The 15,720-nt window shown below is 45.8% G+C and overlaps 1 protein-coding gene across 6 annotated transcripts in view; it reads right to left on the bottom strand.

Moving 5' to 3' along the window:
* LOC143844395 (mas-related G-protein coupled receptor member X1-like) overlaps positions 1–15,517 on the bottom strand; it is a 28,235-nt gene extending 12,718 nt beyond the window's left edge. For 2 of the 6 annotated variants that reach the window (XR_013233964.1, XR_013233963.1), the window contains exons 1-2: positions 13,260–13,430; positions 10,504–10,611 (exon numbers count right to left, since the gene is read on the bottom strand). Coding sequence is in view for 3 of the 6 variants with exons in the window: in XM_077351445.1 (XP_077207560.1) it covers positions 9,534–10,611; positions 12,770–12,774 (1,083 nt within the window). In the remaining 3 variants the exon portion in view is untranslated. Of the gene's footprint in view, positions 1–7,812; positions 10,612–12,769; positions 12,837–13,259; positions 13,431–15,330 lie in introns of those variants that run through there. The other 4 variants (XM_077351445.1, XM_077351446.1, XM_077351447.1 and 1 more) reach the window with 4 other exon arrangements.
* Positions 15,518–15,720: the final 203 nt, after the last annotated feature.

Raw genomic sequence — 15,720 nt, 5'->3', positions numbered from 1 at the left:
ATAGGTTTTATTTGTAAAAATATTTATCCAGATCTAAGATCATAGGCAATACACAGGTTTTGCATGGCTTTAAAAAAAAAAAAACAGCAACCCTCACAATGCACTTTAGGAATAGTAATAAGGCATGAAACTTCTTTTCCAATTGGTACTGCAGCAATTCTCATGTTTAAAACATACATCTAAGGAGTCTCTCTTTTACACCAATCGATCTGGAACTCTAAGTGATTTTGAGACCCAAACTGCTCCAATTGCTTGTACCAACCCAATAAGGGTTTTTAAAACCTTAAAAAAAACATGGTAAACTGAATGACTCAGATCTTCCAGAGCATTGCACCAGACTGAAGGATTTCTTTCTTGCCTCCCTTTTCTCCCGGTAGCCAAAAAAGTTTGGATGAATAAAGCCTACATTCCAAAGCTGGCGGGGGCTCATGGGAATCGTAGTCCACGGACATCTGGAGGACCACAGGTTGACTACCCCTGTCTTAGGCCACTGAAAACCAACGTCAACCATGGCTTTGGACCAATCAACTGCGCTCGGGAACAGCTGTCCCTGTAGCAAGGGTGACCACCACTGGCTCTGAGAGGGCGAATCGTCCCCATCAAAGCGCCGTGTGTCTTGTCAAATCTTCTCCCCACCGGCTTCCCTTTCCTCATCATTATTCATAAACCGCAAAATGGTTTTACCTGCAAAAATCAGAATGACCTACTTGATAAGCCTGCGATCAAAGACATCGCTGACTTCAGCAAAAAGCCTCCTCCAGCCTGGGAGGAAAATTTGATCAAACGAGCATCGTTTGCTCAAAAGGTAGTTGGGAGAACATCAAACTCGGGTCTCGAGCACCTGACTAACTCAGAAGAAGATGAGTTAGTTTTGAGATCCCGCTTTTCACTGCCCAAGGGAGTCTCAAAGCGGCGTACAGTCGCCTTCCCTTCCTCTCCCTACAACAGATACCCTGTGAGGGAGGTGGGTCTGTAAGAGCTCTGACAGGACTGCTCTAGGAGAACAGCTTCTAACAGGACTGTGACTGGTCCGAAGTCACCCAGCTGGCTGCATGCGGAGGAGGAGTGGGGAATCAAACCCGGCTTGCCAGATTAGAAGCCGCTGATCTAAACCACTATACCATGCTGGCTCTCAGGCAGAGTTTGACATTATGGCTGGAGAGCAGCAGTACATTTGCTATGGGGGAGGTGGCCAACTGATGGGGAAACCAAGGCCTGTCATGTTTCTGTGCCTTCAGGTCTCTGCTGATGAAGATTTTGAAAGAACTGAGAGAAGCATTATCACATTCCAATGTCTTCACATTGGATGGCAGGGCCACGGCTCAGTGGTAGAACATCTACTTGGCATTCAGAAGATCTCTGGTTCAACCTATGGCATCTGTAGTGAAAGGGACTGGAGAGTAGGTGATGTCACAAGACCTGTTTGAGACCCTGGAGAGCCATTATTAATCTAGGTAGAATCATAGAATCATAGAATCATAGAATCATAGAGTTGGAAGGGGCCATACAGGCCATCTAGTCCAACCCCCTGCTCAACGCAGGATCAGCCCAAAGCATCCTAAAGCATCCAAAAAAAGTGTGTATCCAACCTTTGCTTGAAGACTGCCAGTGAGGGGGAGCTCACCACCTCCTTAGGCAGCCTATTCCACTGCTGAACTACTCTGACTGTGAATTCCCCCCCCCTGATATCTAGCCTATATTGTTGTAGTTTAAACCTATTACTGCATGTCCTTTCCTCTGCAGCCAATGGGAACAGCATCCTGCCCTCCTCCAAATGACAATCTTTCAAATAGGCTATCATGTCCCCTCTCAACCTCCTTTTCTCCAGGCTGAAGATTCCCAAGTCCCTCAACCTATCTTCATAGGGCTTGGTCCCTTGGCCCCAGATCATCCTCGTCGCTCTCCTCTGTACCCTTTCAATTTTATCTACGTCCTTCTTGAAGTGAGGCCTCCAGAACTGCACACAGTACTCCAGGTGTGCTCTGACCAGTGCCGTATACAATGGGACTATGACATCTTGTGGGGTAGATGATACTAACCTCGATGGACTGTCTGGTTTGGTATAAGAAGAAGAGCTGGGTTTTTGGAACCCATTTTTTATTGCCCAAAGGAGAACCCCAAGAAGCTTCTCTGGATTCGAAGCTATTGCTTGTAACCACTGCGCCAAGCTGGCTCTCAACTTCATGCGTTCATACATTCATGTTTTCAAGTGCAAAGGATCATAGGTGGGTTTGGCATGAGAAGGAGTAGAGACCAGCCTTCCAGTCATGCCACATTGTCAGGCTAGCAGACAAAATATGGCTCATGGATCTCTGCCCATCTATAAAAACTCAGTAGTATGGCAAAGCAGCTCAATGTCAGAGCACCTTCTGGGGACGCAGAAGGTTCCACGTTAAATCCTCAGCATCTCCAGATGGAAGGAATCAGGTAATAGGTAATATGATAAGTCTCAGCCTGAGTTACGATTCATGATTAACTTCTAAGATCCAATGAAATTGGACTAGCTTGAGCCATCCAGGTCAGGGCATCCCATTACTGTGTGTAAATTGTCCTCAAGTCACAGTTGACTTACAGTGACCCAGTAGGGTCTTCAAGGCAAGAGATGTTCAGAGGCAGTTTGCCATTGCCTGCGTCCGCATAGCAACCCCAGACCTCCTTGGTGGGCTCCCATCCCAGTACCCACCAGGACTGACTCTGCATCTGCTTAGCTTCCAAGTTCTAATGAGATCCACCCAGTTCACAGCGGAGATGACCAGAGCTGGTTTGCCTTTGCCTTCCTCTGCATGGCAAGACTCAACTTCCGTGGTGGTCTCCCATCCGAATGCTAACCAGTGTTGACCCTGCTTAGCTTCCAAGATCGTACAAGATCAGGCTACCTGTGCCCATTCAGGTCAGGTCAGATGAGCAGAGGTGATTTGCTATGGCCAGCCTCTGGACTTCCTTCCCATCCTAATACTAACCAGGACCAAGCCTGTTTAGCTTCTAAGTTCAGATGAGATGATGCTAGCCTGGGCTACCAAGGCAGGAGGCGATGTGACATGGAAGCAGCAGATGATGCTTTGGACATCATTGAGAACTCCTTGCAATTGCCAAGCCCTCTTCAAGAAAGCTTTTCATCTAGCGCTGTGGTCCCAGCACGCTCTTGCCTTCTGTTTTCACCCTGCTGCTTATGAATGCATTAATGGTAATCGTTTTGGCTTCAGTCCGATTCTGCTGTTTGGAACATTTTGGGGAGAATGTGGGGCACAAGTCCTCTTCATAACCAAACCACAGCCAGACCTCCCAATCTCCAAAAAGAAAATCCCCTGTTGTCTTCATTCTGTCCCTTGGAGATGCTTAAATGTTAGTCTGTCTTTTCTCCTGGAGATCCCGGGCAGAATAGAACTGTAATCCTATTATACTCTTCTAAGTCCATTGAAGTCAACCATCTCTTCCCCTTTATGTTTCTTTGACCCAGAATCTTTAAAAATAATAATAATAATAACATAATCAAAAGTCTTTTGGAAAGGGGAAACCTATTAAAACCCCCCTGCAGTTTTTGTATCAACCAGCGCAACAAGAAATAACAGAAACAAACTATTTCTTTATTAAATCCCCTCTTTCCACGCCTGCAAAGCATTTCTTTCCATCCAAACAACCTAGCAAGGACAAAAACAAGGTATTTTTTAACACAACGTTCATTTTAAATTAACACGTGGAATTCACTGCCACAGGAAGCGATGGTGGCTGGAGAAACATCTGGAGCAGAGTTCTACAGTGGTTGCTAGCCACAAGGTATAGAGGGAACTGTCTAGGGCAGGGATGTTCTATATCAGGGGTAGTCAAACTGCAGCCCTCCAGATGTCCATGGACTACAATTCCCAGGAGCCCCTGCCAGCATTCGCTGGCAGGGGCTCCTGGGAATTATAGTCCATGGACATCTGGAGGGCCACAGTTTGACTACCCCTGATCTATATCCTTGGTGCTTGGGGGACAATAGTGGTAGGACTTCTGCAGTTTTGACCCTGCTGGTGGACCTCCGGGTGGCACCTGTTTTTTGGCCCCTGTGTGACACAGATTGATGGACCGAATGAGCCACTAGCCTGACCCAACATGACTTCTCTTTTGTTGTATTGTCTGGGGAGTGATGCTCTGTGTATTTGGTGCATGGGGAGGGGCCACAGTGGGAGGTCTTCTGGAGTTCTGCCCCTGCTGGTGGACCTCCTGATGGCATCAGGGTTTTGGCCACTGCGTGTTCCAGAGTGTTGGACTGGATAGGCCATGGGCCTGATTGAACAGGGCTTCTGTTTTGTTGTAATGATGATATTTGGGGTACCATCCACCCTCTCACAACTAATGTCTCATCCTGTCCCGTATTTGCACAGGGAATCTGATACTTGAAAGAAAAGCAGCAATAGCTTTGATCATTCCTGTCCTGGCCAAAGCAAATCTCCTTTTCCTGCAGGCACAAATGTATAAAACTCCAAAGATTTTGGAAGGGAATAGATCCAGCTGCTTCTCCATCCTCATGCAGGTGTGGGAATGGCCTCCCTGATAAATTATCCCGAAAGCTGGCACACAGCATTCATGAAAGGTTCCTAAGCATCACTCCCATCACCTGTCGCCGAAATCTGGCACTGCTGGCTGCAGATTTCAGGCTTTGTCACCAGTATGATAATTTATGGAGCATCGCTGCCTGAAACTAAATTTAGGAACAACTGCGGGGCAGTCAATTTAGAAGCCTAATCAGTTGTGGAACACTGTCAGGGTATCCCCCCCCCCCTTCTCCTTAACCTTTTCTTGGTTAAAAAAATGATGAATACTTCTATTAATGGAAAAGGAGCAGGAGAAAATGGAGCAGGGCAGAGGAAGGACGTAAGGCTGCAGATTTGTACGAATGGGTAGAGATTAGATAGAGAAAATGGAAGGCAAGATGATCTAGTAGAGAATCTCATACTCTAGGTTTCCTGGAATGGGTTCTTATAGAATCATAGAGTTGGAGGGGATCTCCAGAGTCATCTAGTCCAACCCCCTGCACAATGCAGGAAATTCACAGCTACCTGCCCTGAGCTTGCAACAGAGTCATCCGTTGCCCAGTTCACCTCCTCTGTCACCAGAGCCTTGGGGACAGCATAGGAGGAAGACAAGTGCAAGTCAGAAGGTGCAGTGCCAGGTTGGCAGCATAGCACTGATGATGATGAGGAGGAGTATTTGCAGGAGCAGGACTGAGAAGGTTGGAAGGAGCTGAATGTGATGTTTAAAAATGGACAGCAGTAGAGTGGTTAGGGGAAGCAATGTGGCTAATCTTAACATGAACATAATTTCATCCTCGACCAGGGCCTGGGCCTTTTCGTTCCTGGCCCCTACCTGGTGGAACAAGCTCCCGGACAAGCTGTGGGTCCTGTTGGGACTCTCTGAGTTCTGCAGGGCCTGCAAAATAGATCTCTTCTGCCAGGTGTTCAGTTGAGGCTGGGTGGGAGCCCAGGAGTATTAGATCAGTCACCACCAGCCCCCCCCCCCAACTCCTGGAATGGTGTTAGACTGTGCCTAGAGCCTGACTCTATACTCCCAGCCAGCTATATTCCATCTGGGCTGAGACCGATGCCTGGAGTATGGGAAAGATTTTTGTAAAATATGTGGTTCACCGTCACCCTGGATGTTTAGGGGATTGTTTTAAGGAGATGGTTTAGGGCAGGGGTAGTCAACCTGTGGTCTTCCAGATGTTCATGGACTAAAATTCCCATGAGCCTTTGCCAGCAAATGCTGGCAGGGGTCATGGGAATTGTAGTCCATGGACATCTGGAGGACTACGGGTTGACTACCACTGGTTTAGGGGATATTTCAACGTATTTTCGTTGTATTTGTATCCCACCCCACCCTTGTTCAAGAAAAGAAAGAGACTCCTGCTGCGCTTGGCTCCCCTCCCCACTCTGAGCTTCCCCAATCAAGTGCAGAACACTTTCTGTTTCAATTGGGGGGATAGAGGAAGACCTGAGTTCAAATTGATCTGAATTCAGCAGGATCCACAACGGGAAAAAACAAAGTAATTGCAGAATCAGCCCAGGTCAGAGGGCAGGAAGATGACCTCATTTTGCTGTATTGGCTGATTGCTTAGATGGCTTAATGTCAGTATCCATGATTTCAAGTACTGGCAGTAAAAATAATCAAAGGATCATTGTGAAACAAAATACTGCATTGTTCTGGCTGCACCTGGAGTCCTTTGTGCAGTTCTGGAGGCCTCGTTTCAAAAAGGACATGGACAAAATGAGAGGAGAGTGATGAGGATGATCCGGAGCTTGGGGGCCAAGCCCTCTGAGGAAAGGATGAGGGATTTGGGAATGTTCTTCCTGGAGAAGAGGAGATTGAGTATAGAAATGAGTAAGCAAATTCAGAACCATTTTAAAGCCACACGGGAAAGGCTTATTAAGAAAACTATGACTGGGGTCTGCTTTGCTCTATTTTTCAGACTCAGCTGACAAAACCTAATTCCTAAATATCAGCATGTCTCCTCATAATCCCAAATAATCATCTTAGAATGCCAATTATGTGATGTTTGGGGAATGTGCCAGGTGGTGGACAATGAATCCCCCACCCCAGACACAAATACCCAAAACAACCTCCTAATGGAGAGAAATTGTAGAGATTCTTCGAAAACATGGTTGGGATTTACCAGCAGTTTTAAGCACCTCGTCGTCCTTGGTACGTTCCTTTAAATTAAGGAACATTTGGGAAGCATGAGAAGGTGAGAGGGAAGACACACACAATATAAAAGAGCAACTGGTTAGAGAATTAAGCGGGAGCGCCGGAATAATGAGAACTTCATAAAAAATTCGAAAGGTGGCTTTGTGAGTTGATCTATGAATAGAAATTACTTCATTATCATGTTGGCTTTTGATATTTTCAAGTTAGAACTGCGTGAAGCCAGAAGAAAGTGCGGGCCTCTTTATTTCCCTCCCACCTCCCTGTTTTGCCTTCAAGAAATTGTCTCTCTCTCTATTTTTTTTAACATGAAAGAACAGAAACGTAATTTCAGCCTTGAATTCTAAGTATTGGAAAATAGGCCATGTAGTGAATCCCCCAACTTTCATGTTACCTGAAGTCAAGTGTCAAGGCTAATTTGGAGTCCCATATATTAGAGGGATTTCATGAGAAGCCAAAAAAAAAAAAAAAAGTTTAGTAGCACCACCAAAATTTTTGAAGTGTGTATAGGTGGGGTAGATGAGCCTCTTGTGGCGCAGAGTGGTAAGGCAGCCATCTGAAAGCTCTGCCTGTGCGGCTGGGAGTTCAATCCCAGCAGCCGGCTCAAGGTTGACTCAGCCTTCCATCCTTCCGAGGTCAGTAAAATGAGTACCCAGCTTGCTGGGGGGTAAACGGTAATGACTGGGGAAGGCACTGGCAAACCACCCCGTATTGAGTCTGCCATGAAAACGCTGGAGGGCGTCAACCCAAGGTCAGACATGACTTGGTGCTTGCACAGGGGATACCTTTACCTTTACCCTATAGGTGGGGTTGAGAGCCAGTTTGGTGTAGTGGTTAGGAGTGCGGACTTGTAATCTGGCATGCCAGGTTCGATTCTGCGCTCCCCCACATGCAACCAGCTGGGTGACCTTGGGCTCGCCACGGCACTGATAAAACTGTTCTGACCGGGCAGTGATATCAGTGTTCTCTCAGCCTCACCAACCCCACAGGGTGTCTGTTGTGGGGGGAGGAATGGGAAGGCGACTGTAAGCCGCTTTGAGCCTCCTTCGGGTAGGGAAAAGCGGCATATAAGAACCAACTCTTCTTCTTCTTCTTCTTCTTCTTGAGGGGAGGGTCAGTAATTAGATTGCTAGATTGCTAGATAGATGCTTGAGTTTTATTGTATTAGCCATTGGCCATCTCAATCCTATCTAAGGAGTACAGAAAAATATATAATGAAACAAAAACTGAAATTCTAAAATTGACAAAACAAGAATTGACTAATAGATGTAGAATCAGAGTTCAAATTATCAAGACAACACAATTGGCTTACATAATTAGACCCAATTTTCTTAGTGGCAAGAGCAAATAGGGCAACTCTGTTAGAAATATACAGATTGGAATTTGATAACGAGAAGATCAAATACTTGGGTTTCACTATACACCAAGCAATGGGAAAGGATTTCTTACTGTATTTGGTCTCTGAGTCATTTATACAGAGGACAATAATTTAAAAAATAATATATAAGAGCTTTGCCTCCATACCACAAATACAAAGACAATCACACACAGGGACTTTAATCAGTCTATGACTAAACAAGTATAATAATTTAGTTCTTTCTTTGTTTGCCAATATTGGGGGGACAGTAGGCCTCAAGTGTTACATCTCCACAACAACCTGCATGGGCAGCCTTAAACGTTTCTTCTGTACAACAATCCTGTCCAACCTCTAAAACAGCCCTTTCTGCCTGGGGAGCTGATCTTCATAGTCTGGAGATAAGCTGTGATTCCAGGAGCTCTCCAGGACCCACCTGGAGGTTGGCTAACCCAGAGTTGGAAATATTCTTGGAGGTTTGGAGTTGGGGCCTCAAAATCTATCCTCCAGGAACTCATAGAATCATAGAGTTGGAAGGAGCCATACAGGCCATCTAGTCCAACCCCCTGCTCAATGCAGGATCAGCCCAAAGCATCCTAAAGCATCCAAGAAATGTTTGTATCCAACCTTTGCTTGAAGACTGCCAGTGAGGGGGAGCTCACCACCTCCTTAGGCAGCCTATTCCACTGCTGAACTACTCTGACTGTGAGAATATTTTTCCCGGCCTATATCGTTGTACTTGTAGTTTAAACCCATTACTGCGTGTCCTTTCCTCTGCAGCCAACGGGAACAGCATCCTGCCCTCCTCCAGATGACAACCTTTCAGATACCTAAAGAGGGCTATCATGTCCCCTCTCAACCTCCTTTTCTCCAGGCTGAACATTCCCAAGTCCCTCAACCTATCTTCATAGGGCTTGGTCCCTTGGCCCCAGATCATCCTCGTCGCTCTCCTCTGTACCCTTTCAATTTTATCTACGTCCTTCTTGAAGTGAGGCCTCCAGAACTGCACACAGTACTCCACAAGTACACCGATATAGGCTAGATATCAGGGGGGGAAAATTCACAATCAGAGTAGTTTGGATTGCAAGGCGATTGGAAGTCACTTTGAGATTCCTTCAGGAAGGGAAAATTGGAATATAAAAACCAACTCTTCTAAAATGATAAGTCCACAGAGGTAACAGAATCCTAGAAAGAGTGTGTCCTCCTTCTAACTCTATTAAAATCCATGAATCCAGAAAGGTGTAACTCTGCTTGGAACTGCACTGTCATATCTATTAAAAGTCCAGCAAAATTTAGATGGGTTTTCACTGCTGTCCGTGAGGAGTCGGAGCAAATGTCCCAGGGAACAGCAGTCCATGGTGTTGGAGCCACCACTAAAAAGGCCCTCATCTAGGTGCATTTCAGTCTCAGCATCTATTCCACCAGATGGTGTTGTGAGCTGAGACACACTTGCAGATCTGAAGGAGCAGAAATACTCCTACAGGAATCAACGTTTCAGGTCCTAGGTGACATTCAACTTCTCCACGGGAGACCCCGGTGGGCAGCTGCCAGTCTGCGTAGGCAATTCTGACCTCGAGGGCCTGATTTTGTTTAGGGCAGACATCAAAGATGAGTTTAAATTAGGGCTCTCTGGTTCGCTTCCAATACTTTCATCATCTCTGAAAAGTCGCCAGAGGGCATCCCTGATAGACATCCGGGACAGACCCAAAGACTGACATCTCCCGATGCTGAAATAGATTATGGGATTGATGGTACTATTCATGCAGGTGAATAAAAGTGTAATGTGGGAGATGTTGTCTATACCACTTTGGAAGTACACAAGCAAACTAATGGGGACGATCATGACAATGAAGAACAACAGAGACAGCAAAATGGCTGTATGAATTCTCCTATGCCGTCGAAGCCGTGAGTTACAACAGACTTTGAAAAACAGGATCACGGTAGAGATGACCATCGCAGAACCAAATATCACGACGACTGCTATAATGGCAGGATTTGTGCCTTTACAGCAGCTGCAAAAAGCGACCAGTCCCCAAAATACACAAGCGATACCCCAGAGGACAGATGATACGATTGCTGAGAGATTCTTGGGGCGGTGGCATCGATGCCAGACAGGGAAAAAGATGACCAGACACCGGTCAACACTGAGCGCTGTAAGGAAAAGGACACTTGAGCACTGCATAAAGAAAAACAGGTGGATCAAATATTTATACACCTCAGAAGGTGTAGAACTCGTATAACTCCAGGCAAAAATAAACAAACTCCACATGGCTGTGAGGACACCAAAATCGGCCACTGCTAAATTCAGGACGTAGACCGAAAAGAAGTTTCTCTTCATGCAGAAGCCAAGAAGCCAAAACACGGTTCCATTCCCTATCAGCCCAAGGGTGCCAATGAAGAGAACAAAAAAATCAAACGCTCCATTTTGTAACAGACAGTTGTTAATGTCCTTTAACTGTGTACATGGGTACCTATGGATAATCACATCTGTACAATCCGACATGTTGGTTGATTCCATTTGTGGTTGGTGATGGTCTCTTCCACACAGTTCTTTTAGCGCAGAGATGATATGGTTCCTCCTGCAGTACACAAATGAGAAATGCATTGAGAAAGCTAAGATTTCTTCACCCGAAGGACCATCTACACATGGAATTCATTGCTGCAGGAAGTGGTGGTGCAGCTGCAAGCAGAGACGGTGGGGAGTGGAGACGCATCTGGTCCAACAGCAGCTCTTAGCCAGAAGGTCTAGATGGAAAACTCTGTCTGGGGCAGTGAGGGTCTGTATTCTTGGTGCTTGGTGGGCAACAGTGAGGGAGATTCTAGAGTTCTAGCCCTGCTGGTGGACCTCCTGATGGCACCTGGGTTTTGGCCACTGGGTGGCACAGTGTATTGGACTGGATGGACCACTGGCCTGATCCATGGCTTATGTCCTTATGCCTGGGGCAGTGATGCTCTGTTTTCTTGGTGCTTGGGAAGCAACAGTGGGAGGGCTTCTGGAGTTCTGGCCCTGTTGGTGGACCTCCTGGTTGCACTTGGGCTTTGACCACCGTGTGCCACAAAGTGTTGGACTCGATGGGCCATTGGCCTGATCCAGCATGCCTTCTCTTATGTTCTGGTTCTGCTGGTGGACCTCCTGATGGCACCTGGGTTTTGTCCACTATGTGACACAGTGTTGGACTGGACCAGGGAAAAATCGTGTTGTTGAAAAATGGAGCAATGATACTACCAGGGCCAGATTTGGGGAAGAAAGTCCAGAGTCCTAGATCACACATTTGACATAACCATTGCCATAAAAAAAATTGGTTCCCAAAAGACAGAGTCTAAAATGATCTAATTGCAGTGATGAGGAATGTGTGAGTGTCCATTCTTGGTTCTTGATTTCCAGACCATAATTCACAATGATCTCAACATTCACTCTCACCCAACCAATGTCTTGGGTGCAATCCATTCCCTTTTTCAGAGGGCCAATTTGTGATGAACCCCCCAAATAACAGCCCTTGTGAACATGGACATGAAGCTGCTGCATACTGAGTCAGACCCTTAGTCTTATCAAGGCCAGTCTTGTCTACTCGGGCTGGCAGGGCTTCCTCGGGTCTTCTGTATCTACTGATGCCTGAGCTGAAGATGCAGGGGACTGAACCTAGGACCTCTTTAATGGGGGGAAGAAAGCTTTGTCACTTTTCTTCAGCCCTTCAGAGAAGCAATAATATCTCTTCCACTTTTTCCCTAACTTGCCAGGATGTAGAAAACATCAATGGCACCTAAAATACTATCCACTGATTATATTTTGGGTCCTAATAATTGTCTCCAATAGGGGTTCTTGGTCTACCTACTTCCCCCTTTGTCTCAAGTGCCCAAGAATGTTTGCGCATCTTTTCTAAATCCTTGCAAGTCAGCGTGGAGTCATGGTCAACAGCAGTGGACTCTAATCGGGAGAACTGGATTTGATTCCCTGCTCCTCCATATGAAGCCCGCTGGATCAGCTTGGGCCAGTCCCAGTTCTCTGAGAACTCTTTTAGTCCTGCATATCTTACAAGGTGGCTGTGGTGGGGAGGGGAAGGGAAGGGGGTTATAAGCCACTTTGAGACTCCTTCGGGTAGTGAAAGGTGGAGTATAAAAACCAACTCTTCTTAAAAGAAGGATAGATGAACTGAAGGTATGAAACATTCAACAATATTCAGCAACTCATGTTGTCATGGCAAACGTTATTTCTTTCACACATTAGTCATTGTTGCTGAAATGTCTTATTAAGCCTACTCCCAACTTGTTATGTTATTATGTGCGAAGTCGTGTCCGACCCATCACGACCCCATGGACAATGATCCTCCAGGCCTTCCTGTCCTCTACCATTCCCCGGAGTCCATTTAGGTTTGCACCTACTGCTTCAGTCACTCCATCCATCCACCTCATTCTCTGCCGTCCCCTTCTTCTTTTGCCCTCGATCGCTCCCAGCATTAGGCTCTTCTCCAGGGAGTTCTTCCTTCTCATGAGGTGGCCAAAATATTTGAGTTTCATCTACAGAAGTATTTGAGTTTCATCTTCAGTCCCAACTAGCTTCCCAAAAATCATAGGATTCAGTGTAGTGGTAAAAGTGGTAAAAGGCCTCTCATCTGAAGAGTAGGGGTTTGATTCTCATTTCCTCCTCTGCATCCAGCCAGCTAGGTGACCTTGGGCTAGCCACCGTTCTGTTAGAACTGCTGTCACAGAGCAGTTCTATCAGAACTCTCACCCACCTACCTCATAGGGTGTCTGTTGTGAGGACAGGAAGGGAAGTCATCTGTAAGCCGCTTTGAGACTCCAGATTCTGAAAAGTGGGATATAAAAACCAACTCATCTTTTCCAGAACCCAGCTTGAAAACCACCACGCTCCCATAAGCAAAGGTACTTTAAAATAAGGAGCTTCCCTTGAAATGTATACCCCACAAGTCCTAAACATGTTTGCATTGTCTCAGTATTTGATTATTATAACATTAGAGGGACCAATATTACTCTCCCCAAATGACTCATTATTCAAGCTCCTTAAAAATGTCCAGTGGATTCACAGCCGAGCTCATCTGAACTGAGATCTTTCTGGTAGACATTCTTATAAGCGACATCAGTCCAGCTCCCTTAATATTCAAAATCCCCCAGTCTACTAAAATAGGACTTGGATTAGGTTCCTACAGGTTTGTATCTACAAGCAAGTCTCTTGAACTAGATCATAAACTTGGCCAAAAATGGAACAAACCTTGTATTGGCGTGACGTGGATGACTCTAGTTCTAAGTTGACTTGAAATCTCTTAATATGTAGTCCAGGGCACATCAGAAGTCTCTGCAAAGATATATCCAGCAAGGATCCTTTATGAGATGCAGGCAGATCAAGGGAGCTAGGACAACACAGCAGCAGGAGAAAGTTTGGGCAACAGATAAGTTATTGCTGACTTATTTTCCAGGAAACATCTGTCAACACTTCTTTGTGGTAGAAAAGCAAGGTCAGTGGATGTTGTTTTTCTTTCCTGCAGACTTGCAAAAACTCAACAATTGTTCGTTATTAGTCACTCCTGCCCACTGTACTTCCAGGTACAGAGGGTAGGAGCTAGGTACATAGGGTTTTTGGGAAGTATTTTAAGTCTGAAATTTATGATACTAGTTTTTAACCTATTGCGTAAGCTGCCCTGAGACCACGAGGAAAGGGGCAGCCTATAAATTGAAATATAAATAAATAAACCCCAACGTGGTGATCGGCATTTCCCTGGCCAAGCAAGAAAGGGCCGCAAGAGCCAAGCAATGAAAGATCCCTTCTGCCCAACCACTCACGATTTGCCTTAGTTCACAGAATCAACAATTCTGCGTGTCTTCATGGGCAGGGTGGTATACTGTTGAACCCATCCTTATACCAAACCTGTTGTTAGCCTTTAAGGTACTCCGTGTTTCACTGAAAAACAGGGATTTGGTTGGGACTAATGGATTCACTTCCATGTAGTAATGTGATCCTATTGATAGTTAAGACATTGTAAGCCATGGGTGGCCAAACTGTGTCCGTGGACTACTATTACCATGAGCCCCTGGCAGCATTGTAGTGCATGGACCTCTAGAACTTGAAGTCCATGGATCTCTAGATAGCCAAAGCTTGGCCACCCTTGGTCTAAGTCCTCTGAAACCAGTGGACTCTGCCTGCCATTGTGTTATAAAGTCAATCAACAGAGGGTCTTTCCGCACACTATAAATTTAGCATAACACTTACCTTGTGAAGATGCTATATTCCGGGCACTCTGCATGACGTCGCCAACATTCAGCGTCTGGACAATAACTGGCCGGCTACATCCTCCGTTTAAAGCTCTAATTGGGGAATCGCATAAAGTGGATTCCCCAACATATTTAGTGACAGCTACCAGAGAGCAACCAACAGAGGGAAGGTATGGAGGCTCAAACGCACCCTCGCACCCACCTCCCTCTCCCTTGTTCCCAGGGACGGGAATGTCTTTTTAAAAATTAAAAACAGCCTGAAGCAACGAATTGGTGGACAAGCATGCAGGTGATGACAGAAATAATTTTCTCCCAAAGTTGTAACACAAAGTACACCTTTCTAAAGCCACCCCTTGCAAAAAAAAAAATAAAATCAGGAATGAGATTAATTTTTAAAAGTATCAAAACTCATTATTCCATAAGGGGTGGCATTCAAAAAGCACTATGCATCTATGATTAGATGCATAGGCGTTTAAATGGAGAAGTATTAATTAAAAAAATTTAGCTGGCATCGCAGGACCTTTAAAACATGGGGAAAGAGCCAGTTTGGTGTAGTGGTTAGGAGTGCGGACTTCTAATCTGGCATGCCAGGTTCAATTCTGCACTCCCTCACATGCAGCCAGCTGGGTGACCTTGGGCTCCCCACAGCACTGATAAAACAGTTCTGACCGAGCAGTGATATCAGGGCTCTCTCAGCCTCACCTTCCCCACAGGGTGTCTGTTGTGGGGAGAGGAACGGGAAGGCGACTGTAAGCCGCTTTGAGCCTCCTTCGGGTATGGAAAAGCGGCATATAAGAACCAACTCTTCTTCTTCTTCTTCTTCTTCTTCTTCAAAAGGGGATTGGCTGCCTGGCTTGATTGACAGGCAGAAGAGACTTGCGTATAAACCGCATTGCTCCCTTCCGCCATTTCCAGCAGCAGTTGTGGAGGGAAAGAAGTGCAAAAAGGCGGCAGACTGCAAAAAGTTGCAGAGTGACTGGGAGGCGCGATAATATTTAGCGCTAAGCCATTGAGCTGGCATAATGTCATTTTTAACAATGTGCGGAAATGCCAAGAGTATCGGTCTGACTTACCCTGACAGCAATGCTTCCAACTTTCATAGTCCAGAAATACTCCAAGGCTGCTTAAAAAAAGAACGATTCACAAATAGATTCAAGGAGAAGCAAGGCAATGTGCCAGCTGTAAGATCTGCCTGCTTCTTCTTTCACAAGATGTAGTTTCTTATTCTGCAGAAGATGACTCACGGGGCCATGGCTATCTATCCACTTCTAGGAAATGCTGTTATTTGTTTCCTGGACGATTGGTGTGATTACTTCACTGTCGAAACCTTTTGCACACGTGCAGATAAAAAAAATACTCCCTCTCTCTCTCTTTCTGTCTCTGAAATGCAAAGAGAAGATTGGGAGGTGGACTGTTAATCATTATTTTAATGGTGTTTGGCAGGAGAGAGAGAGAGAGAGAGA

The sequence above is a fragment of the Paroedura picta genome, chromosome 9, assembly GCF_049243985.1.
Source record: "Paroedura picta isolate Pp20150507F chromosome 9, Ppicta_v3.0, whole genome shotgun sequence".
In the NCBI taxonomy this organism is placed as follows: domain Eukaryota; kingdom Metazoa; phylum Chordata; class Lepidosauria; order Squamata; family Gekkonidae; genus Paroedura; species Paroedura picta.
Note: the sequence above shows the minus strand (reverse complement) of the source record. Positions and strands in the feature narration are given on the sequence as shown.